Genomic DNA, 23331 nt, shown 5'->3' with positions numbered 1-23331 from the left:
CGCGCGGCTGGAGGTGGGGTGGGCACATCTTCCCTCTCTGCGCTGCTGCCCGGTGCCGGTTTCCGGGGGGGGGGGGGGGGCTCGCGGGGGGCCGGGTTCGCCGGGGGGGTTGGCGGCCATCGGGGGGGGGGGCTTGTTTGGGGTGGGGTGGAGGTATGGGTGGGTGGGGGGTTGGGTGTTGGGGGTCGGGGTGTGTTCGGGGGTTTGGGGGTCGGGGGTGGTGGGGCCTGGGTCGTGGTGGGTGGCGGGTTTGGGTGGGGTGCGGGGGGGTCGTGGGGGGGTGGGGGCTGGGGACCGGTGGGGCGCTGTGGGGGCCCGCTGGGCCTCGTTCTGCGGCCTTGGGCTCGGGGGTGTGGGCCGGGGCTGGGGTGTTCCGGGCGTGCTCGCTTTGCTGGACCGCGGTTGACGGCTTCTTTCTTTGGTGGTGGTCCTTATGCATGCCAGATCCGTCGCACCAGCATCTACTGAAACTCAACAGAAGTAGCCTCTCCCTCCCACAGCCCCTTGAATCAGTTGGTGCTGGTGTCTGTGGTTCTCACTTGGCTTTATCTATCCTTCCCTCCTTCCTCTCTTTAGTTTTTCCTCTGGTCACTTGAGATCTTAATTTATTAGAAGTATGAGGTTTCTGGGGTTGGCATAAGACTCTGGTTTTGTAACCACGTAGGAGGGGTCTTGTTGGTGCTGGACTTCACTTTGATGGATTGGATGTACTGGCTTCTATGATCTCACTCTGCCTTATCGATCCTTCCCTCCTTTCTCTCTTTAGTTTTTCCTCTGGTCTCTTGAGATCTCGCTAAATTTGCTGGAATTTAGAGGCTTCCGGGGTTGGCGTAAGACTTTGATTTTGTAATCATGGGGAAGGCAGGAAGTGTTTGGTCGGTGCTGGATTTCACTTTGATTTACCTTTCTTTTCTCTTTATTTCTTTTTTTTTCTGACCTTTTCTCTGGTCTCCTGACCATTTAAACCTCACGACTCTGGCAAGATTCTGAAGTACCTGGTTAAGGCGAAGGGTAATGGGATATTTATAAGGTTTTAGGTGAATGAATGAGTATAAATTTAAACGTATTTGCACGCACGCGCACGCACGCAAACGCACGCAAACGCACACACGCAAACACGCACGCACGGACGCACGCAAACGCACGCACACATACACACAAAAAAAAAAAAAAAAAAAAAGAGCAATGATGACAAGACGTTGAATCGGTAAGACTACCGAATGAACAATTCTGAGCTCTTAAAAAAAAAAAAAAAAAAAAAAAAAAAAAAAAAAAAAAGGGAAACGTGGTTCCAGACGAGTCCGTGCGGGAGGTGGCTAAGGCTGTACACTAAGCTATAGGCCATTCTGGCCCCATCCCCACAAGGAAAGAGCTGGAAAAGCTGAAACTTTGGATTCCTAACAGAAACACGGTCCGACTGGAAAAAAAAAAAAAAAAGGAATTCAAGGCGTGGAGCAGCTTAAAGCTACATCCAGCTCAAGCCAGGAAATAACCAGGGAATCAGAATGGCAGCGAACATCGCCGACATCCCGCCCTTTATCAAACTAGCTTCAGTCAAGGGTGCGGTAATTACACGCCGCTCGCCAAGAGGCATAATGGCCGGATTGGCAGATTGCATTTTGGAAAATGCAAGGTGTGGATTTTTAACCACAGCAGTGGAGGAATGCTGGGGAAATCCTCTTTTGGAGGTAAGAGAAGCACAGCCACACTGAATCGTCAATCACAAATTGATAGGAACAAAATGGGTGCATAATTGTTCAGGGTTACTTGTGAATAATACTGTAAAAGGTGTTTTGCAGGCTTGGAAAGAATTTTGTACTCGTGATCTCGCCAGGACCTGGTGGGGCTTTCGAAGCTGGGAAATGGGAAAAAAAAAAAAGGGTTCTGCCTTGCCTTAATATGTCATTTAATTATTGGATTAAATAACAATATTTGGCCACAGTGTATTCTAAAGAACAAGATACTTATCCAGGTACGTCGCTGTGGTCACCATATTTATATTTTGGCCTCAGGCCTTGGATGATGAATTGCAATTCCGGAAAAAAAAAAGAAAAAACATCCTGTTTGATTCAGCTGGCCCGCGAAAATTGTGGATCAGTGCCAAATTGGGGTGAGTTTTGCAAAAATAAATATCCTTACCAAATTTTAGTACTCCTGAAGGAGCCCTTTGGGACAAATCACCTAATACCAAAATATGGGAAAGACGAATGCAAGCTGACAAACAAACTTGTCTTAAATGGGTGAATGATTATGGGCTTACACAAATTGAATATCCAAAATTCATGCCTGATCGACCTGATGCTTTATTGCAAATTGGGGAGGGACATGCATTTGGAAAGTCGCTTTGCCAGGGTAATCAAGTTTTAGGTTTTGATTGGATTGGACCAAACAAAATTTATGACAGAGTAACTTGTGTTTCCCCTGCTGAACATTGGCTCCAATGTGGACACGGCAGCGACCTTCATGACTGCACGTGGTATGAAAAAATTGAATTGGTATTTGTTCAAACTACAAGAGTTGTAATCGATTCCACGTTAGATTTTGTGGAACAAGGTCTTGAAACCATTGGTTCAGGATTGTGGCGTGCTATAAGTAAATCAGGGAAGTGGATTTTACTTGGTTTGTTTTTGCTTACAGCAGCGGCCACGGCCTGCCTCCTGACCAAAACATGCGCCAAAAAGCTGCTCCTTCTTATATAGGAGCGTTTTTTTGTTTTTTGTTTTGTTGTCGTTCCACCCCAGGGAGAGAGTGATGTCAACAGAGAGCCGATTCTGGTGGTTCGTTCTGTTGCTTCACTGTCATCCAGAACTGAGCGGTCGCTTGAACCAGCCAGAATCCCTCATGATGTGTCTGTAACGATCCACCAATCTGGAAGGACAGGGGTTCACCAACTGAACAGTACAGAAAACAATGATGATGAAAGTTGATTAAATAAATAGCCTGGGGAAAAAAAAAAAAAAAAAAAGGGCTACATTTAACCTGCTGTTGCTCATTTGTTCTGTTATGATTTTATTTTGAGTAGTAATTTTGGTTTTTGTTTTAGAACCCTACTCCACGATGTATCCTGTGTGGAACAATCCACGTGAAATATGCTTGGCTGGTGGGGGACGTGATGATGGGAAAACGGCTGTTTCCCCCTCTCTTCCCACGCCAATTGGTTCTTCTGCGAGGGGCTATATGTTAAAAACGAGAATGAAGTTGACATACGACGTGACTTGGCACAATCCGACTTCCATACGGTGGTCTCTGAGTCCTCCGGCACACTGCAGTCGGCCCGAGGAGAGCCTCGGCATTCTGAGAGACGACACCCGTTGCATTACAACACACCTTGATGATGGCACATTCCTGCTGATCTCGTCTCGGCGTTCACGCGCTGACTGGAATCCGTGGAGAGGTGGACCTCTCCCCTTGGCGCCTGCAGCCCGGCCGAGGGCTGTTCAACGGGATCCGCCGGTTGCGGTGGAACAGGTCGTTCCGGACGACCCTCACGATGGTGAGGTCACCCCTGCATCACCCGAACCGACTACTGGAGAGCCTCCGGCTGGGGTACGGGTGCTGCTCCAACAGAATTGCTCGTATCCTCCCCTTCTCCTGAGACACTAAGTGGCTTAGGACTTCTCCCTGCGCCATCGCCCCTTCCGCTCGATGAAAATACCTCGGCGTCTGAGGTGTTGAGGCGCCTTTTTGACTCTGATCTCTGCGCCTCCTCACCCCCCTCGCCTGGCGGCCCTGTCAGCTACCGCATTGATGGCCGCAGCGGGCTCTTGGTGCGTGTGTACGATCTCTCCGAGCTGGGAGAGGGGATCTCAGGGGCTGACCACAGCCCCATGGTGATTGATGAGGAGCGTGCGGTGAGCGGTTCATCCGGGGTTCAATGTGATGCCTAATGTCTGTGCGGGACCTGTCTCTCAGCTGTTGTGTGTTCCCTATCTCATATCTCATGTGGGGGGTGACGAGTAACACGGGCTGAGGGCTGAGCGGATGTCACCAAAAGTTAAAATATAGATGATGTCACTAACATGTATAATGTGAACCTGTGCCATGTGTTAACAAATGAATGCAACGATGCAACGATTGTTTGAGATAATCGCTATGTCACACAAATCTGGTATGTCACACAACACTAGTCTGAAATGTCTTTGGTGTAGTTGTCAACTTCATTAGCGTTTAAACATGCCCCATAATTGGTAAATATACTTGTGAACCAGCAGCCAGCATAAAACACATACACATATAAGCCATTTACGGTAACACAATTGCACACACTTTGCACACACAACACGCTCACATGTCAAAGCACATACTTAAATGGAGTGCGGGAGTAAAGGCCTTTTTGACATGTCGCCATGAGATTGCAAGAAACGTGGTTTTGACATAACATGTATTTTATTTGAGTGTGGTTTGAGTTTTATGTGCATATTAATCAGTATTGGTGTGGTGTGAGCAAAAGACTTTGAAGGGATTTTATTCACAAAGAGGAAGTACGGTTTATTTTAAAGACGTGAAGGTTTTATCAGCATAAAGAATGAGGCCTTGTCAACAAATTTGTATTGCAAGACTGTTAAGGTTGCGTTTTTTGAGAGGAACTGAAACAGCGGGTGTAAGCACTAGGCTTGGGGAATTTAGCAGTTCGAATCTGGTACAAACCGGCTAGAATATACTCCCACCCAATCTGGGCTTAGTCATGCTATAGTCAGCAATCCGAGGTTATAACTTGTTTGGGGGAAACGAAACTGCGCGCGCAAAAAAGGAGCGAAGCTCTCTCCCCCGGCCAAGGGAGACATTTTTCGTCTCTGTGCCCCATTTACCCCTATATGCTAAATGAGGAAGTGATTCTAACAAGCAAAATAAGAGTAAATTGTGGTAGACACATTGTCTTGTTGGGCTACTAGAAAATAATAAGTACCCTTGTTTTGATCAGTTTTGATAAAATTAAACAGCCAGGATAGTAAATGGTAAACTTCCTCAATTGCTTCCTTTGAGCTACTATTTTAGCTCAAAGATAATTAGGCCCAGGTGGTTCATCACAGAGTAATTACCTGTCTTGACCACCCAGCAAAGGAATAATTCTTTTTCAAAGCTTTTGCCCTTCTTTTTAGTTTTGATTTGTCTTTTCCTTTTTATTTTTATTTTGTTTCTTCAATTGACGATCTGGAGTAAGGAGCAACAAATTGTGAGTACATGTGATTCTGTTTGGGTTGAATTTATGATGTGAATCATCACCTTTTGTCATTGATCAGCATATATACATTATTGTACAAATTCTGCTTTGCTATTGGTTTGAACACTGATCAAGTAATAAATCAAGAAAGACAAGATGTGGTTTAGAGTTTTCATGTGTGTGGTCACATTAATCATTGATTTCTTGAACCCTACCTTCACTTTTCTACTTTAACCTGTTTCTCTCGCTATCTGAGTCATACTTAGGGATACCTTGTTAAATAGATAACAGTTTCATCTGCATGTTGGCCGCGTTCCAAAATTCCTGTAAGGTTATTTCGGCTTAAATGAACAAATAGAACAAGCCCTTGCGATTCTAACAAGAATAGCCAAACCCTATTTAGGTCATTCTAAGTGCAATCGATCATATGAAAAGGAGCCGCTGTAAAAAGAGTGTGATTAGATTTATATCCTTAAATCATTAAAGGTTACTCGTTAAGGGTGTAGTCTAAAGGAAGTCGGGGCTGACATTCTAAAACTAGGGCGGTGAGAACCTAAACGAATCCTTTTCGACGCCAGCTTGAAGCACCCCCGTCACCTCCGTAAATCCCGTGTTACTACGGTTGGAGCCAAAGGGGGGTCTTAACCCTTTGTAACGGAGAGTTGGCCAGGTAAGCGGGATCAGACAAGTGACAAAGAATTCTGTAATTATTTACAAAATCAAATCTCGAGTACTTATCCAAGATACTTATCCAGGTACGTCGCTGTGGTCACCATATTTATATTTTGGCCTCAGGCCTTGGATGATGAATTGCAATTCCGAAAAAAAACCATCCTGTTTGATTCAGCTGGCCCGCGAAAATTGTGGATCAGTGCCAAATTGGGGTGAGGTTTGCAAAAATAAATGGCTTTATGCAAATTTTAGTATTCCTGAAGGAGGCCTTTGGGTCAAATTATCTAACACCAACATATGGAAAAGACGAATGCAAGCTGACAAACAAACTTAAATGGGTGAATGATTATGGGCTTACCCAGACTGAATATCCAAAATTCATGCCTGATCGACCCTGATGCTTTATTGCAAATTGGGAAGGGACATGCAATTAGAAAGTCGCTTGGCCAGGGTAATCAAGTTTTAGGTTTTGATTGGATTGGACCAAACAAAATTTATGACAGAGGAACTTGTTTTTCCCCTGCTGAACATTGGCTCCAATGTGGACACGGCAGCGACCTTCATGACTGCACGTGGTATGGAAAAAATTGTATTGGTATTTGTTCAAACTACAAGAGTTGTAATCGATTCCACATTAGATTTTGTGGAACAAGGTCTTGAAACCATTGGTTCAGGATTGTGGCGTGCTATAAGTAAATCAGGGAAGTGGATTTTACTCGGTTTGTTTTTGCTTACAGCAGCGGCCACAGCCTGCCTCCTGACCAAAACATGCGCCAAAAAGCTGCTCCTTCTTATATAGGAGCGTTTTTTTGTTTTTTTTGTTGATGTCGTTCCACCCCGGGGAGAGAGTGATGTCAACAGAGAGCCGATTCTGGTGGCTCGTTCTGTTGCTTCACTGTCATCCAGAACTGAGAGGTCGCTTGAACCAGCCAGAATCCCTCATGATGTGTCTGTAACGATCCACCAATCTGGAAGGAGAGGGGTTCCCCAACTGAACAGTACAGAAAACAATGGTGATGAAAGTTGATTACATGAATAGCCGGGGGAAAAGAAAAAAAAAAGGCTACATTTAACCTGCTGTTGCTCATTTGTTCTGTTATGATTTTATTTTGAGTAGTAATTTTGGTTTTTGTTTTAGAACCCTACTCCACGATGTATCCTGTGTGGAACAATCCACGTGAAATATGCTTGGCTGGTGGGGGACGTGATGATGGGAAACTGCTGTTTCCCCCTCTCTTCCCACGCCAATTGGTTCTTCTGCGAGGGGCTATATGTTAAAAACGAGAATGAAGTTGATATACGACGTGACTTGGCACAATCCGACTTCCATACGGTGGTCTCTGAGTCCTCCGGCAAACTGCAGTCGGCCTGAGGAGAGCCTCGGCATCCTGAGATGACACCCGTTGCATTACAACACACCTTGATGATGGCGCATGCCTGCTGATCTCGTCTCGGCGTTCACGCGCTGACTGGAATCCGTGGAGAGGTGGACCTCTCCCCTTGGCGCCTGCAGCCCGGCCAAGGGCTGTTCAACGGGATCCGCCGGTTGCGGTGGAACAGGTCGTTCCGGACGACCCTCACGATGGTGAGGTCACCCCTGCATCACCCGAACCAACTGCTGGGGAGCCTCCGGCTGGGGGTACGGGTGCTGCTCCAACAGAATTGCTCGTATCCTCCCCTTCTCCTGAGACACTAAGTGGCTTAGGGCTTCTCCCTGCGCCATCGCCCCTTCCGCTCGATGAAAATACCTCGGCGTCTGAGGTGTTGAGGCGCCTTTTTGACTCTGATCTCTGCGGCTCCTCCCCCCCCTCGCCTGGCGGCCCTGTCAGCTACCGCATTGATGGTCGCAGCGGGCTCTTGGTGCGTGTGTACGATCTCTCCGAGCTGGGAGAGGGGATCTCAGGGGCTGACCACAGCCCCATGGTGATTGATGAGGAGCGTGCGGTGAGCGTTTCATCCGGGGTTCAATGTGATGCCTGATGTCTGTGCGGGATTTGTCTCTCAGCTGTTGTGTGTTCCCTATCTCATATCTCATGTGGGGGGTGACGGATAACACGGGCTGAGGGCTGAGCAGATGTCACCAAAAGTTAAAATATGGATGATGTCACTAACATGTATAATGTGAACCTGTGCCATGTATTAACAAATGAATGCAACGATGCAATGATTGTTTGAGATAATCGCTATGTCACACAAAATTGGTATGTCACACAACACTAGTCTGAAATGTCTATGGTGTAATTGTCAACTTCATTAGCGTTTAAACATGCCCCATAATTGGTAAATATACTTGTGAACCAGCAGTCAGCATAAAACACAACACATATACATACATCCATTTACGGTAACACAGTTGCATTCACACAACACACACTCATCGGCCATAGCACACATACTTATATGGAGTACGGGAGTAAAGATTTTGGCCTGTCACTATGAGGTGGCAAGAAATGTGGTTTTAACATACCATGTATTTTGTTTGGAGTTTGGTTAGAATTTTTATATTAATCAGTATTGGTGTGGGGCATTATGAGTAAAAAGCTTTGAAGGGATTTTATTCACAAATGGGAAGTACAGTTTATTTTAAATTTATGAATGTTTTGTCAGCATAGAAAATTGAACCTTGTCAACAAATGTGTTTTGCAAAGCTGTTAAGGTCGCATTTTTAAGAGGAACTGAAAAGAGGAAGTAAGCACCAGACATTTAGAACTCAGCAGTTCAAACTTTGGTACAGACTGACTGGAACACACTCATCTGTGCTTAGTCATGCTATGTTCAGCATCCCGAGGGTATAAATTGGCGGGGACGAAACGAAACTGGGCGTGCAAAAAAGAGCGAGGCTCTCTCTCTGCCAAGAAGGGCATTTTCGTCTCTGTGCCCCATTTACCCCTATATGCTAAATGAGGAAGTAATTCTAACAATCAAAATAAGAGTAATTTGTGGTAGACACATTGTCTTGATTGGCTGTTAGAAGATAATAGTTCCCCTTGTTTTGATCAGTTTTATTAAATTAAACAGCCGGGGTAGTAAATGGTAAACTTTCTCAATTATTTTCTTTGAGCTACTAGTTTAGCTCAAAGATAATTAGGCCCAGGTGGTTCATCACAGAATAGCTACCTGTCGTGACCACCCAGCAAAGGAATAATTCTTTTTCAAAGCTTTTGCCCTTCTTTTTGGTTTTTGATTTTTCTTTTCTTTTTATTTTTTTCTTGTTTCTTCAATTGATGGTCTGGAGTAAGGAGCAACAAATTGTGAGTACATGTGATTCTGTTCTGTTTGAATTTATGATGTGAATCATTATTTTTTTGGCATTAATCAACATATATTCATTATTGTACAAATTTTGCTTTGCTATTGGTTTGAACACTGATCAAGTAATAAATCAAGAAAGACAAGATGTGGTTTAGGGTTTTCATATGTGTGGTCACATTAATCATTGATTTCTTAAACCCAACCTTCACTTTCCTGCTTAAACACTTTTCTCTCACTATTTGAGTCATACTTAGAGATACCTTATTGAATAGATAATAGTTCCATCTACATGTCGGCTGCGTTCCCAAAAATTCCTGAAAGGTTATTTCGGCTTACATAAACAAATAAAACAAGCCCTTACGGTTCTAACAAGGACAGTAAAACATATTTAGGTCATTCTAAGTGCAACCGACCATAAGGAAAGGAGCCGCTGTAAAAAGAGTGTGATTAGATTTTATATCCTTAAATCATCAAAGGTTACTCGTTAAGGGTGTAGTCTAATGGAAGCCGGGGCTGACACTCTAAAACTGGGGCGGTGAGAACCTAAACGAATCCTTTTCGACACCAGCTTGAAGCGTCCCCGTCATCTCTGTAAATCCCGTGTTACTACGGTTTGAGATAAAAGGGGGGCCTTAACCCTTTGTAACGGAAAGTTGGCCAGATAAGCGAGATCAGACAGGCGTGACGTCATTATTCCGGTTTATATCAAAATAAATCTACTAAAAATCACATTTAAAATCATCCCCAAAGGCTCATGCATTAAATGAATTACCAAAGACTAAAACAAAGGACATTTTTGCGATAATTAGTTTTATTTTAGTTAGTTTTGTAAACATAAAATGTAGTTTCAGTTTTCTTTTTCTTTTTTTAAAAAGCATCTTTGTTTTTATTTTATTTCATTAACGAAATTGTTTTTTTTATTTTAGTTTTTTCGTTAGTTTTAGTTGACTAAAATAACTTTTAATAGCAATAGCGTTTTTCGACACCCCCCACTTTGACCATCTCCAAACATTTTGGTTTTTATTTTATTTGAACTGAGTCAAATGCCATTTTTAGCATATGTTGCGGGCCACAAAAAAAATGGACGGTGGGTCGTAAATGGCCCCCGGGCCGTAGTTTGGACACCACTGCCTTAAACCATTTAAACTTCAGCTTTTGCAATGAGTAAATTACATTTTAACAAATCGTGATTATGTTGTGAATGCAAACACTGTAATTGTTCAGTCCTAGTTTCAACGCAGAACTAAATAGGCACTAAAGAAACCTACTGCTCCATGAAGGCTGCCATGTCTCTGGATGGTGACCCGATATACTCAGACAGATCTTCTTCCCAACTTCAAATCTTCCATTTGGCTGGGAAAGTGCGGTGGAAGATGGTGGATGGTGGGGGTTGGGGACAATAAGGAGAAGACAAACGTGAAAAAAAACGACTAGACAACATCAAGTCTTTCTGTTTCTCAAAAAATCATCACAGTCAAAAGTCGGAACACTCTGGATTTTACTACTGCAGGTCACATGGTATTAATCTCAAGTGTGTCTTACTGTGAGCAGAATAATGCTGGGAGGCTTCATTGGATACTCTGGGGGAAGCACAACCCTGCCATGATAAACTCCACCATCGAAATCTGAATCTGGGGGTCCACGTACGGAGAAGTGCCATTCAAACAGGTTATCCTAAAAGAGACAGTAGAGTATAATACAACATGCTACAACAAATCTGGAAAAAAAAAAAAAAAAGCGAAATACATACAGTGATCACACTGACAATGACATTTTGATGTGTGATTCAACTCCTAAAGCTAAAATGTGACAGACAGGCAAGGCAGAGGCCTTCACACATTATTCTACAATATTCAATAGTATCCATTCCCAATGGCACGTTCAACATTTACATCATTCTCATTTGAAACTCCCATCCAGGACATTTTTGCTGTTTTACTGGATTTTGACTGATTAGGCCAGAGAATATTGTGTCCTGTTGCTATAAAAACATGGAACCTACCAAAAGAAAGATTTGAGTCTCTTCTTTCATCAGAAAAAAAAGTATATTTCTATCTGTTTCCATTTTGCATCAATTAGTATTAGAATATGGCTAATTTTCATCATTATTCACAAATCTGTTTGATATAGTGGGGAAAAGAGCTTTTTGATCTCATACTCTGCTGCCCTCTGCTGGCCGTTTGTAATAACTACCATTAACATAATAACCGCTGGGTGCGGTGGTGTACGCGGGTCGTGGAGTGGATGGAGGTTCGGCGCTTGGAGGAGAGGCAGTTTGGATGGGACTGGAAAATTGGACCATTTTTTTGTGTGTGTATGGTGCTCATCGCGAACGCAGCAGCTGCTTGTTTATGAGCTAGCTTATAAGCAAACTTAGCTTGGAGCAAATGTGTGTGACGTCATGCATGCTGAGATCACGTCTCTGATCAACTGCTGAAAGGAGGCTGATTCTGTCCTCTTTCATCTAAAAACTGCTTCAAACATCAAAGCGTATGTAGGGATGGAAGAATGTTGATTTGTTGTGATTGTATTGTATTGGTGTTAATGTTTTATGTTATGTTTGTTTTTTTTTGTCTTTCTGTAAAGCGCTTTGTGACAGTTCAGGCTGTTTGAAAGCGCTATATAAATAAACTTGAGTTGAGTTGAGTTGAATTGCTTCAAGCATTTTCTTCAGTTCAGTGGCTGCATCAAAGCCAAAACGTATAAATGCATCTTTGGGAGCATGGTAATATTTAAAATAGAACATAAATAGAACATATTTATATGTTTTTGGGAGTAAATGAAAAACATAAAAATAAATAAACAGAAAGAAATGATGACTAAAGAAATCGTGCTTTCCCCTCTATTTTCTACATTGGCTGATTCAAATTATTATAAATTTAATCAGTTCAGCTTAAAAAATTCCACTTACCAAAAATGTGACATTTTCACCATTAAAATATCCACAATCCCCACCAAAAAAAAACTTTTTTTTTTTTTTTTTTTTTTTTTTTTTTTTTTTTAAGTTTCCCCATGTAATTTCTATATTTTTTGATCCATTTAAACCAGGGGTGTCAAACTATTAGCTCAGGGTGGAAAATATATTACTAAGTGGGCCGGAATGGTAAAATAATAGTATATAACTTAAAAACAATTGCCGTCAATTATACACAGATTTCTGCGATTTTTGGGCCAGCCCTAAATTACAGAGCTCAACTGTAATCTATTCTTTAAAAAAATAACACAAATGCAAATGAAACGCGGCAACACTTGTATGCACTGTATGAGTTCCGGACGTGTTAAATCTACCTGTTTTGTATATATACACAAGTTTAGTTCCCAGAATGCATTGTGTGGCACAGTTAATGAAGTTCTAAGGATGTTAATCCTTGTCATATGTATTTGTGTTTCCAGTAATTGAATTTGTGTTTTATTTAACACGTTTATGTTGGTCTACGATTTAAAAAACAAACAAGCATTTTTTTAAGCAAACCATAACTTTAAGTTGTGTGTAAAATAATGACTTCCAGGGCGATTCCATGTACAATAGGGGTGGGACAATACGGGTAAACCACAATTTGATACTGTGACGATATTTGACTCACGATATCGATAATATCACGATACACGATATCTACGATTTTTGATATATTGGCAAGAAAGATTTAGCAATTTATCACGATATGTGACTGAAAAACAAACAAACAAATGCCCATAAAAAGGAAAATGTCTAATTATGCATTTATTTAATGCCAAAACATGTACAATGTACAAAGTTCTGCATAGTGCCTCACTGCCTCTTAATCTTTTAACTGTAAACATTGTAAAGTGAGACAAATTAAAGTGCATAAACATTTATAACATAACGCTGCACAACTGGACACATGACATCGATATCTATTGTCAGTGTATCGATAATTTATTGCAACAGAGAGCGCAACAATATACTGCGATATCGATATTTTTTCCCCACCCCTAGTGTACAAGTTACATTACTCATCTGAGGACTGCTTGCGAAATGACAAATTTATATATTTGATTGTGGCTGGCTGATTAATTGGTCTGACATTACACATTTTTTTGTTTTTGTTTTTTTACATTACAAAGTCGTCTCATGGGCCGGATTAAACCCCTTTGCGAGCCTGATCCGGCCCGCGGGCCGTACGTTGGACAACCCTGATTTAAACCCTCCCAACTTTAAACTCATCAGCATATCCCTAGCTATGGGTAGAGGTGGGTAGTAACTAGTGTTCTTCCGATGCCCTTTTTTGGCGCCCGATTCCGAGACCCAGTTTTGCAGAATCGGCCAATACGTACTAGCGATGCAACGATAAGTGCAATATCGTGATACCGTGATATTAAAACTGCCACAATATTGTCATCGTCATGTTCACAATATTAAAAAGGACCACATCTGTTTAAAAAAAAAAAAGTCAGGTTGATTTCCGTTTGTGCAGTTCTAGCACCCTCTAATGGCTAGTTTATTAGTGCAATGTAATTTTCATTAGGGATGTTTTGGCCTTCTATGTTTAAAATCTATGCTACTTGTCAGATGAAGGGGAACCCAATTTGCTTGTGAAGCAATGTGTGCTTGCATTAGCAAACAAGTGCCTCATATTGTGCTTTTTTTTTTTTTAGTATGGGCTCTTTTTTTTTTTTTTTTTTTTTTTTTACAATATTGTAATCTTTTTTAAAATATTGCTCTCCCCGATACTGATATCGGAACAACACTAGTAGTAATGAGTTATATTTGCTCCATTACATTTAATTGAGTAACCTTTTGAAAGAAATGTACTGAGAAGAGTTTTTTTTTTTTTTTTACCACAAAATACTCTTTACTTTTACTTAAGTATATGTGTGAAGTTGAAATGTTGACTTGTACTAATCAAACACGACGTTTGTTGTCTTTTCAAACTTTTATTCTCTGGGGTGGTCAAACACCTGCTTGCCATCCGCCATTACCAAACAAACTGAACATCCACTGTGCATGCCTAACCTTTCCCCATGTCCGACAATAGGGGGAACACTGTTAAGCATTTCAAATAGGAACACGTAGTTAACAATCTCCCTCTTCTTTCTTAAAAAAAGAAAAAAAAGAAAAAAAGAAATAGCCATCAGAATTCTTACTGCAGGTGCAAAAAAAAAAAAAAAGAAAAAAAAAAGTGCATGCAAAACAACAGTAAAAGAACCCATAAATTCAAACAATCTCCCCCTCTCAAACAGTCAGCTATTTGAGCCTTTGTCACTGACCAGAGCACCTCTTTAACTGTCTTATTGTGTTCTTTGATCCCGCTAACATCCAATCGCAGCCTTTTCTCTGTGACTTGTTTTGTTGATTAATATGGAGGACCAAAACTGCCAAAATTCCAAATAAATAAATGACAAAGAGTGATTGGAGCATTAAGTTTGGTAGTCCCTGTGATAAGCTCAGAGAAGAGTGCTGCAAGGAAAACAGCATTGTCTATACCAGGGGTGTCAAACATACATATTTGTAATTTCACAAGCAGTCTTCAGATGAGCAATGCAACTTGTACGAGGAATCGTCCTGGATGTCGTCATTTTACACACAACTTAAAGTTATGGTTTGTTTAATTATTATCATTATTATTATTTTAGCGGTTGGGATGAGCGGTTGGGATGAGGATCGGCACCTCCAAATCCGAGACCATGGTCCTCAGTCGGAAAAGGGTGGTGTGCCCTCTCCGGGTCAGGGTTGAGATCCTGCCCCAAGTGGAGGAGTTTAAGTATCTTGGGGTCTTGTTCACGAGTGAGGGTAGGATGGAGCTAGAGATTGACAGGCGGATCGGTGCAGCATCTGCAGTGATGCGGACTCTGTATCGGTCCGTCGTGGTGAAGAAAGAGCTAATAGTTGAAAATAGTTGTTCAACATAACCACTGGATAACATACTCTCACCGTAATATACCAGAGCCTCCACAGACTCCGCCGCTATGCCGCAAGTGACACGGGCAGAGCGAAGGAGGAGCGAGGAGGGGGGAGGAATCAAATGGACTGAGCCATTTCAAGGCAGGGGATATTTCCGACGCTACATTGTTCACATTTGTTTTATTTTTTATCTAGCGCTTTTCATCATATTTAAGCCTATCCCATCCTTTATTAAAAAAGGCTATAATTTTTGGAGGCGCTTGGGTTGAATTTGGGAGTGCTTGAGCACCCCCAAAAATGGGCTGGTTGCGCCTTTGGTTGGCAGTAATAAGTTGTGATCGAGAACTCTCATTGGAGCGGTTTGCAGCCGAGTGTGAAGCGGTTGGGATGTGGGATAAGAAGCGGCAATTCCAAAACCGAGATCATGGTCCAGTTTCCTCAGCTGGAAAAGGCTAAAGTGCCCTGTCTGGGTCAGAGATGGGATCCTGGTGTAAATGAAAGGGTTTTTGGGGTATTTTTCATTCGATATGGCCTGTTGAGCGTGGAGTAGAGGAATGTTTGTGCTTAACAAACAAACAAAAAAACAAAACAAACATTCTGCACTTGTCTGTGATCAAAACTATTTCTAAACAATGTCAATGTCACATTAACAGTTGGACTGTCTTCATGAAACATGACTGCCAAGTCTAACCTGTTCCGTAGCTTTTTGACAGGAATCGAACACTGAAACTAATTTCATCTCTGTGAGATCTGTGTGAGGTTAGATGCAGGAATGGCATTTCTTAGAAAATATATGGTTTTTAAATGAATGCATTTAAAAATGAATCAAACATTGGAGTTCAATGAAATAAACTATAATAAGCTGTGCTGGATAAATTATTATGTAACTATTTGTTCATCTTTGGGTCCTTGTATACTTAAAAAAAACAAAAACAAAAACAAAAAAACATCAAAAACTAAAGGCATCTATCGAGGGGTCTGTCCTTTTTGCTAAAAATAGTAACATATCCCACAGTCCCGTGCGGTCGGCCATTTTCAAAGGCTCTCGTTTACCGTGAGCAGTGTTGCCACAGTTACCTTGAAAAAGTAACTTAGTTACTTTACTGATTACTTGGTTTTAAAAGTAACTAAATTGCGTTACTGATTACTTGATTTTAAAAGTAACTAAGTTAGATTAAAAGTTACTTTTTTAGTTACTTTCAGCAGCTGCCGATAACACCATCTCAACGTAAAAATAATGCAGTAGAAACGGAGTTCCAAATACTTTATTGAAAGTGCATTTTTAACATGAAAATAAAGGGTTTTTTTTTATGAAAAACAAAATAGGCAGTCTCTCTTGACTTCTTGTAACGTAAATACTTTTTATAAAACAAAAAATAAAAATCTATCCAGGTTGAAAATGAAAATCCCCTAAATTCCTCTATTGTTTGTTTGTTCCGCTATTCCAGTGTGTACACATGTATCAGTTTAAATATTTATTAGTAGTTATTGACAGTTATAATTGTTTTTTGGTTTGTTTGTTTTTTCTCTTCAAAATAAGGATCAGGAAAACAAAAGGTTGATAATTTAATGTTAAATATAAATATTTAACCTTTAGACAGACAACAACACAATTAAACAGAATATTTGCACATTGTGAAGTATTTCAGAAACATAAATTTAAGACATGAAATAAACCTACCATCCAGCCAAAAGAAATATGAAGCCACCTTATGGAACAATAAATCTATCAAACACATTTTAACCACTTAATATATGCAAAAATATTTCCAAAAGTTCATTTCCCTTTTTAATCAACAATTTTTGTATTTAACAATTTTTTTTTCTTTTGTCATCACTTTCATTTTTGGTTAATGTATGACATCTTTTTTTGTTTTTTTAATCTGAGACACGATGATGACCACAGAATCACTACTGTTTATATTTTGTTTTTTGGGCTGTCGTAATCGCGGGCACGTCTCAGTTCTCCTATCTGCTGCTCATGCTAGTTGTAGACATTGACAGGGAGCCACAAACTGAGAAATGAGATACTTGCAGTGTGCTTTTAGCTTAGCTGGTGTGTTGGCTGTGGGACATACCTGTGTCGTTTGAATCCATGCATTGGATCGTCACGGGAGTTATTCTTTTTGGCTCGCGCGCAGTACCAACGCCGGCCCGGGACATACAAGTGCACCGAGAGGACTCGATAGCCATGGGAAATACCGAGATGTACGGCACCGGCTTCTGCTAACTGTCTCCATTTGTATGTTGTCATTCGTTGCGCGCGCGCGCGCGCCGTGTCGCGAGCACGGAAACACGGAAGTAGCTTGAATGGTGATGCTACTGAAATGTAAACAAAACAAGTGGAGCACAGCGCAGAACTCTTGCTATTGTTATGAAAACCATAAAGCCTCACTCGCAACCGATACGGTCGTTTAGCTCCCCTTGACGAACGATGGTTCGGTCGAATCGTTTTTTTGTTCCACCCCTACTGAAAACGTAACTTGTCTGACGTCACTCCCCCTGGCGAGAGGGCGGAGACGACCTCATCCCATAATGCTTCACGGACCAGTTGAGGATGGAAATAAATTATTTTTTTTAACACTTTTATGGTCCATAATGCACACTTTTTTTGTTGTGTTGTGTGCCTGTTGGTTAATAAAACTAGTAGTAAAAGTATCATCACTTTTGTTTTGAATGTGCAAACCATTCATGACCAGACCATGGCTGAATTCAGTGTGGTGATCAATGACTTCTGCCTCATCTTCGTAGTTAGCAGTAGTTGTTTGTGACTGTTACAACAGTGAGATAGTTTGCCTTCTTCATGAAAATGTGGAGTAACGCATTGAATCTCTGGACAGTAACTTTAATCAGACTACTTTGTAGAATAAAGTAAGGCGTTAGACTATTAGTTACTTTAGAAAGCAACTTTTTTGAGTACCGGCAACACTGTTAATTAAATACCACAAGCAAGTTTTACATGAACTAGTCACGTTCATAGGCTCGCCGTCAAAATTGAATCGTTACTGTGGTCGGTCCTGTCATCATGAAACTTGTACTCATTGGCGGGGACTTAATGCGTCTGCCGACAGGTTGCACAACTATTTCACAAGGCGACTCAAGTTTAGGGATGCACGATATTTATCGGACCGATACAATATAGGCCGATATGGGAAAATATTATGTCATTTTTGAACGGCCCGATATGTATATTTTAGCCGATAGAAAGGTCCGATATACCTATTAAAATCTATACACATTGCAACGTGAGGACCCAACAATACACCAAGTCGCGTTGCTTATGTCTTGTATAGACCATGTCGTGGTGATTACATCATCTATCACGCCTCTCACTCTTGTAGACCGGCATCTAAAAAAATTAATAAATAAAAACGGGTTAACCGAAGCTTGGTCCGCCCCACACTACTGTCTAGACTAGCACGTAGCAATCAACATGTCCTCCTCACCAGTGTGGTGGTTTTTCTCCGTGGCAGAAGATCAAAACATTTTCAGCAAGGATTCGAAGAGGGGGAAAGAAGGTTTTTGCTCACCTGAAAATCCATCATCATGGCAGATCCGTTTTGAACGAAACAAACTTGAAGGAGGCACAGAGGCAGCAGCTAATGTTGCTAGGCTAACGGCGCTAAGCTAACAAGCCAGCAGCAACCAATCTAAAGTCGGAATGACAATTACCATCCAGACGACTTTTGGAAAGCACAGAGGAGAGTAAGCGGAGCAGAGCCATTTTGAACAAACTTGAATGAGGCACAGGTGTAGCAGCTAATGTTGCTAGGCTAACGGCACTAAGTTAAAGAAGCCAGCAAGGCAGCGGCAACAAATCTAAAGCCATTAACGCCAAAGTTATGGCTTTCATAGTGCTAGACAAGCAGCCGTTTCTTTTGTTTTTTTGTTTTTTTGTTTTTTTTTGTGGCTGACCCGTTTTTTTGTTTTTACAAGTTAATAGCAAATCTAAAATCAATAACGCCAAAGTTATGGCTTTCATTGCAAGCAGCCGTTTTTTTTGTAGCTGACCCGTTTTTTTTTTTAGTTAAGAGCACATTTGGAGCCACGTTGCATCCTCCGAAGTAGCCACAGCTTGATTGACAACAATGCACTATACAGTAAGTCTCACCACAGTTTGGGGTGGGGTTTTTCAAGGATGCCTATCATATGTTATTTTATGTTTAACTTTTAAAGCCAAGCCAAGCAGTGAACTAACTATTTAATGCCAGTTACTGTCGGCTGTAACCAAGCCCCAACACAACACGCAAATCGAAGCAGCTTGCTTTTTAATTAATTTATTTATTTACCAATTTTGTCTATTTACTTGATTTAAATTTTTTTAAATTGAGGTTGACAAATGTCAGTGCATATAATTTTACCAAACGTTCGCCTACCTCATCGTCATGCACTTAGGGTTGAATAAATGCATTCCTATTGCATAATGCATACATACATGAATGTTTTGTTTTTCCAGATAAACCAGTTGTAGTTCTGTATTAATTTAAAAACTAACTTTTTATTTTGTGTAATTATCTGTTAGCCATTTCATATAGAAAATACATATTTGAAAGAGACATATTTGTCCATCCATCCATCCGTCCATCCATCCATCTTCTACCGCTTATCCGAGGTCGGGTCGCGGGGGCAGCAGCTTTAGGTGGGAAACCCAGACTTCCCTCTCCCCGGCCACTTCAACCAGCTCCTCCGGAGGGATTCCAAGGCGTTCCCAGGCCAGCCGAGAGACGTAGTCTCTCCAGCTTGTCCTGGGTCGTCCCCGGGGCCTCCCGCCGGTGGGACATGCCCGGAACACCTCCCCAGTGAGGCGTCCAGGAGGCATCTGAACCAGACGCCCGAGCCACCTCAGCTGGCTCCTCTCAACGCGGAGGAGCAGCGGCTCGACTCTGAGTCCCTCCCGGATGACCGAGCTTCTCACCCTATCTCTAAGGGAGAGCCCGGACACCCTGCGGAGGAAACCCATTTCGGCCGCTTGTATCCAGGATCTCGTTCTTTCAGCTCGTGACCATAGGTGAGGGTCGGAACGTAGATCAACCGGTAAATCGAGAGCTTTGCCTTTTGGCTCAGCTCCTTCTTCACCACGACGGACCGATACAGAGTCCGCATCACTGCAGACGCTGCACCGATCCGCCTGTCGATCTCTCGCTCCATCCTACCCTCACTCGTGATCAAGATACTTGAACTCTTCCACTTGGACTCCTCCACACATTTGTTTGCTGTCATAATCAGAGCTACTAAAACATCAGTTTTTCCATTCCTGGATGAACAAATTGCAGATTATTTGAAGCCTATATTAAATAAAAACAAACAAACAAATGTATCAGTTATCGGTATCGACCATACAAAGCAGGAAATTATCGGTTATCGGTATCAGTTGAAATTTTTCATATCGTGCATCACTACTCAAGTTCTTACATTGCGGGATCGGATCGACTCATCTTGATGCGTGGCCTGTCGCAGTTCAGCCACGCCCAATAATACAGAAAAAAAGTGGATGAAAACGAGTTTAAAGCTACAGCTTCACAATTGTTCCATTGCTCTCAGTCTATGCATGTCTTCAGCACTTCAAAATGTTGAATGTATTTCGTAGCAAAACTTCATATCTGTTTGGTCATTTGATATCAAGACTCCATAAAAATTTACTTCACATGTGTTAGGTGCTGGTCACAGCTTGGTCGTCAGCGGAGAAGACAGTACATCTCTTTGCAAAAAAATGGCTGCGTGAACCATGGCACGGTGCAGCACGAAGTTCTTCATGCTCTCGGATTCCACCATGAGCAAGTTCGGTCTGACAGAGACAATCATGTCGAGATTAAGTTTGAGAACATCAATCCGGGTGAGTATGCCTTGTAAGAGCTGATACAAGCCAATAGTGGAGTACATCAAAAAGAGTTTGTGTTCAGATCAATTCTCATTCAACTTCGATTTGGTGTTTTTGACGCAACTATACTGCTGACGTAGCACTCCAGCGTCACTATAGCAAGGCAATAATGGGAAAATAATACATGTTAAAAATGTTTTAAATGTTTTATTCCCATCTCATCTTATGTGCAGTACATCGTCACAACTTTTGGAAGGTGAAGACAAACAACTTGCGTACTCCATACGACTTCAACTCGATCATGCATTACACCAAGTGAGAGTTTTGGCAATGGAAAACTAATTTCAATAGCGGGCCCTCGATGCCTTATTTAATGCTCAGCATTTTTATTGGGCAATAATTCTAGAATTTGATGTCATTTTTCTTCCAGATTCGCCTTCTCCAAAAACGGAAAACCAACCATTGTTGCTAAAAGAGATCCTAACCTCAAGTTTGGTCTTTCAAGGAAGATGAGCAGCAATGACATTAAACGTGTCAATGCTCTCTATAAATGCCGTAGGTTTTGTTTTTGGTAGTTTGCAAAAATGTTCACTTTGAACTTTTATTAAATATAACTTAAGACCCAGCTTGAAATAGCTTGACTTTGTAATATGAATTGTAATCACGATTCTTACTGACGTATAAATCATGGATGCGAATGTGTTGGCAGCGATATTCTCCAATTCCCATTTCATCGTGCTGAGCTTCACTTTCTGTTCTTCTGTTGAAAACAGGAAGCTAGTCAAGCATGAGTGAAACATCTTCTCAAATATTTAAAGCACATATCGCATAAAATACTTAACATACCTTTTTCACTTAATATGTGAGAGTGAAATGTTTGTAATTTTTCATTATCTTTTCTCTTGAATGGCAAAGTTCGTTGTCTGTCTGCTTTTATATTGGCAATTGATGGATGTTTAAATAAAACCTCTTCGGAGCAAATATTTGTTGTTGTTGTTTTTGATACCAAGAAATATTTTCCAAAACAAGTCTTTTCATGCCAACCAATGTTCGCTCTAATTTTCCGTATGACTTTTGCATTCACGCCAACTTCTTGAGCATTCCATGGATTACGGTGAGCGACATCCACGGGCTCATATACAGACTCACAATGCCACTTATATCACCATAGCGTGAAGTGAAGCCACCGGCAGCCATCTTACGTTGCCACCCACTAAACTTGAAAACATTTGTTTTCCCGCAGTATTTTCATGTTAGTTTACTGTCTCACAGTGAAATGCCGCTGTATGGTTGTACCAATCAGACTGCAAGAAGCGCTACATGCACATTTGTCAAGTCAAGTTTATTTATATAGCCCTTAATCACACAAAAGTCTCAAAGGGCTTCACATGCCCACAGTTGACAAATAGTAACGAATAGTAACATTAGTAACATTTTAAATAGTAACATTTCATTGTTGAAATTAATGCATATATACATTTTCTCTTATAAGCTATATCTGTGAGAGCTATTCAAAGACTTGTCCGCATCATGTTGTCAGAACCATGAACAATGAAATGAACACAAAGGCCTCAGGATAAAATTAGCTGTGAAATGTAAACCCCCAACTGAGTCGATTTATATACAGTAAGCTCTTGACAACATCAGACATGCACATGGCAGCCAAACCAGTATGACACCTGTCCAAAACCTGAGATCATAATTTACATGATGTATGTATGTTACAAAAAAAAAACTCAAACCACTTGTACATCATGTGTCGGACGACTCGATTCAGCCCTAGTTTGTTACTTGTTTTTAATCACAGGTTATTTTAAGCACAATTAAGTCTCAAAACAATTTTTATGAATATGGGCCTACATCGTCCACTCAAAAATAATGGAAAACATAATTTATTAAAACGTGAACATTTCTGAAATGCGTGAAGAGCCTCATTGAAGAGGTTTGTAAACTACGCCCATATTTGGACTTCCTGAATGGCACGGTTGCGTGTCGCTGCAATCTCGTCAGTGCTGAGTGTGAATGTTTGTATCATGTATGCATGCTTCAAACTGCAGTAGAACAACTGTGTGCGCACCCAAACTGTAAAACTGTAAGTGAAGTGGAAATGGTGTCCTGTTGTGTGCGTGGTACGCGCGCCGGCTGGCGTCACCGTAGACAGACAGCGTTACGCCTGAGACGAGCCACTTTTGTCTGTGCTTTAGCGTGGGGGTGGAGGGTAGCGTTTGGGTCGTGAGAAGGCAATTACTCACCAAGTTAAAATTATGGTGAATTCAGTTGAAATAGAAAGGGTGTATGAAAATAAATTCCTTGGAGTAGTTATTGATGATAAATTATGTTGGAAGCCACATATAGAAAATGTTAAAAGGAAAATGTCAAAAATCATCGGGATAGTCTATAAAACTAAGGATGTCCTGAACATGAACTCATTATATACATTATTATATAGTTCGTTATTATTACCATATTTGACCTATTGTGTGGAAATCTGGGGAAATGCATATAAAACAAATACTAACTCTGTTTTCAAATTGCAAAAGAGAGCCATAAGAGTTATTAATCAAT

The 23331-nt window shown here is 41.3% G+C and overlaps 2 protein-coding genes across 2 annotated transcripts in view; one reads left to right on the top strand and one right to left on the bottom strand.

The window, feature by feature from the left end:
• Positions 1-23331, bottom strand: part of ube2j1 (ubiquitin-conjugating enzyme E2, J1) — a 268412-nt gene that overhangs the window by 222601 nt on the left and 22480 nt on the right. The window contains exons 3-4 of the mRNA XM_077510327.1: positions 10628-10759; positions 10354-10438 (exon numbers count right to left, since the gene is read on the bottom strand). Coding sequence (XP_077366453.1) covers positions 10354-10438; positions 10628-10759 — 217 coding nt within the window. The remainder of the gene's footprint in view (positions 1-10353; positions 10439-10627; positions 10760-23331) is intronic.
• LOC144010905 (low choriolytic enzyme-like) lies at positions 18610-21505 on the top strand. Its single transcript, XM_077511433.1, has 4 exons — positions 18610-18653; positions 20603-20781; positions 21000-21081; positions 21197-21505. Exons 1-4 carry the CDS (start codon positions 18610-18612, stop codon positions 21339-21341), a joined length of 450 nt encoding a protein of 149 aa, XP_077367559.1. The 3' UTR covers positions 21342-21505.

The sequence above is a fragment of the Festucalex cinctus genome, chromosome 21 (genome assembly GCF_051991245.1).
Source record: "Festucalex cinctus isolate MCC-2025b chromosome 21, RoL_Fcin_1.0, whole genome shotgun sequence".
NCBI classification, from domain to species: domain Eukaryota; kingdom Metazoa; phylum Chordata; class Actinopteri; order Syngnathiformes; family Syngnathidae; genus Festucalex; species Festucalex cinctus.
Note: the sequence above shows the minus strand (reverse complement) of the source record. Positions and strands in the feature narration are given on the sequence as shown.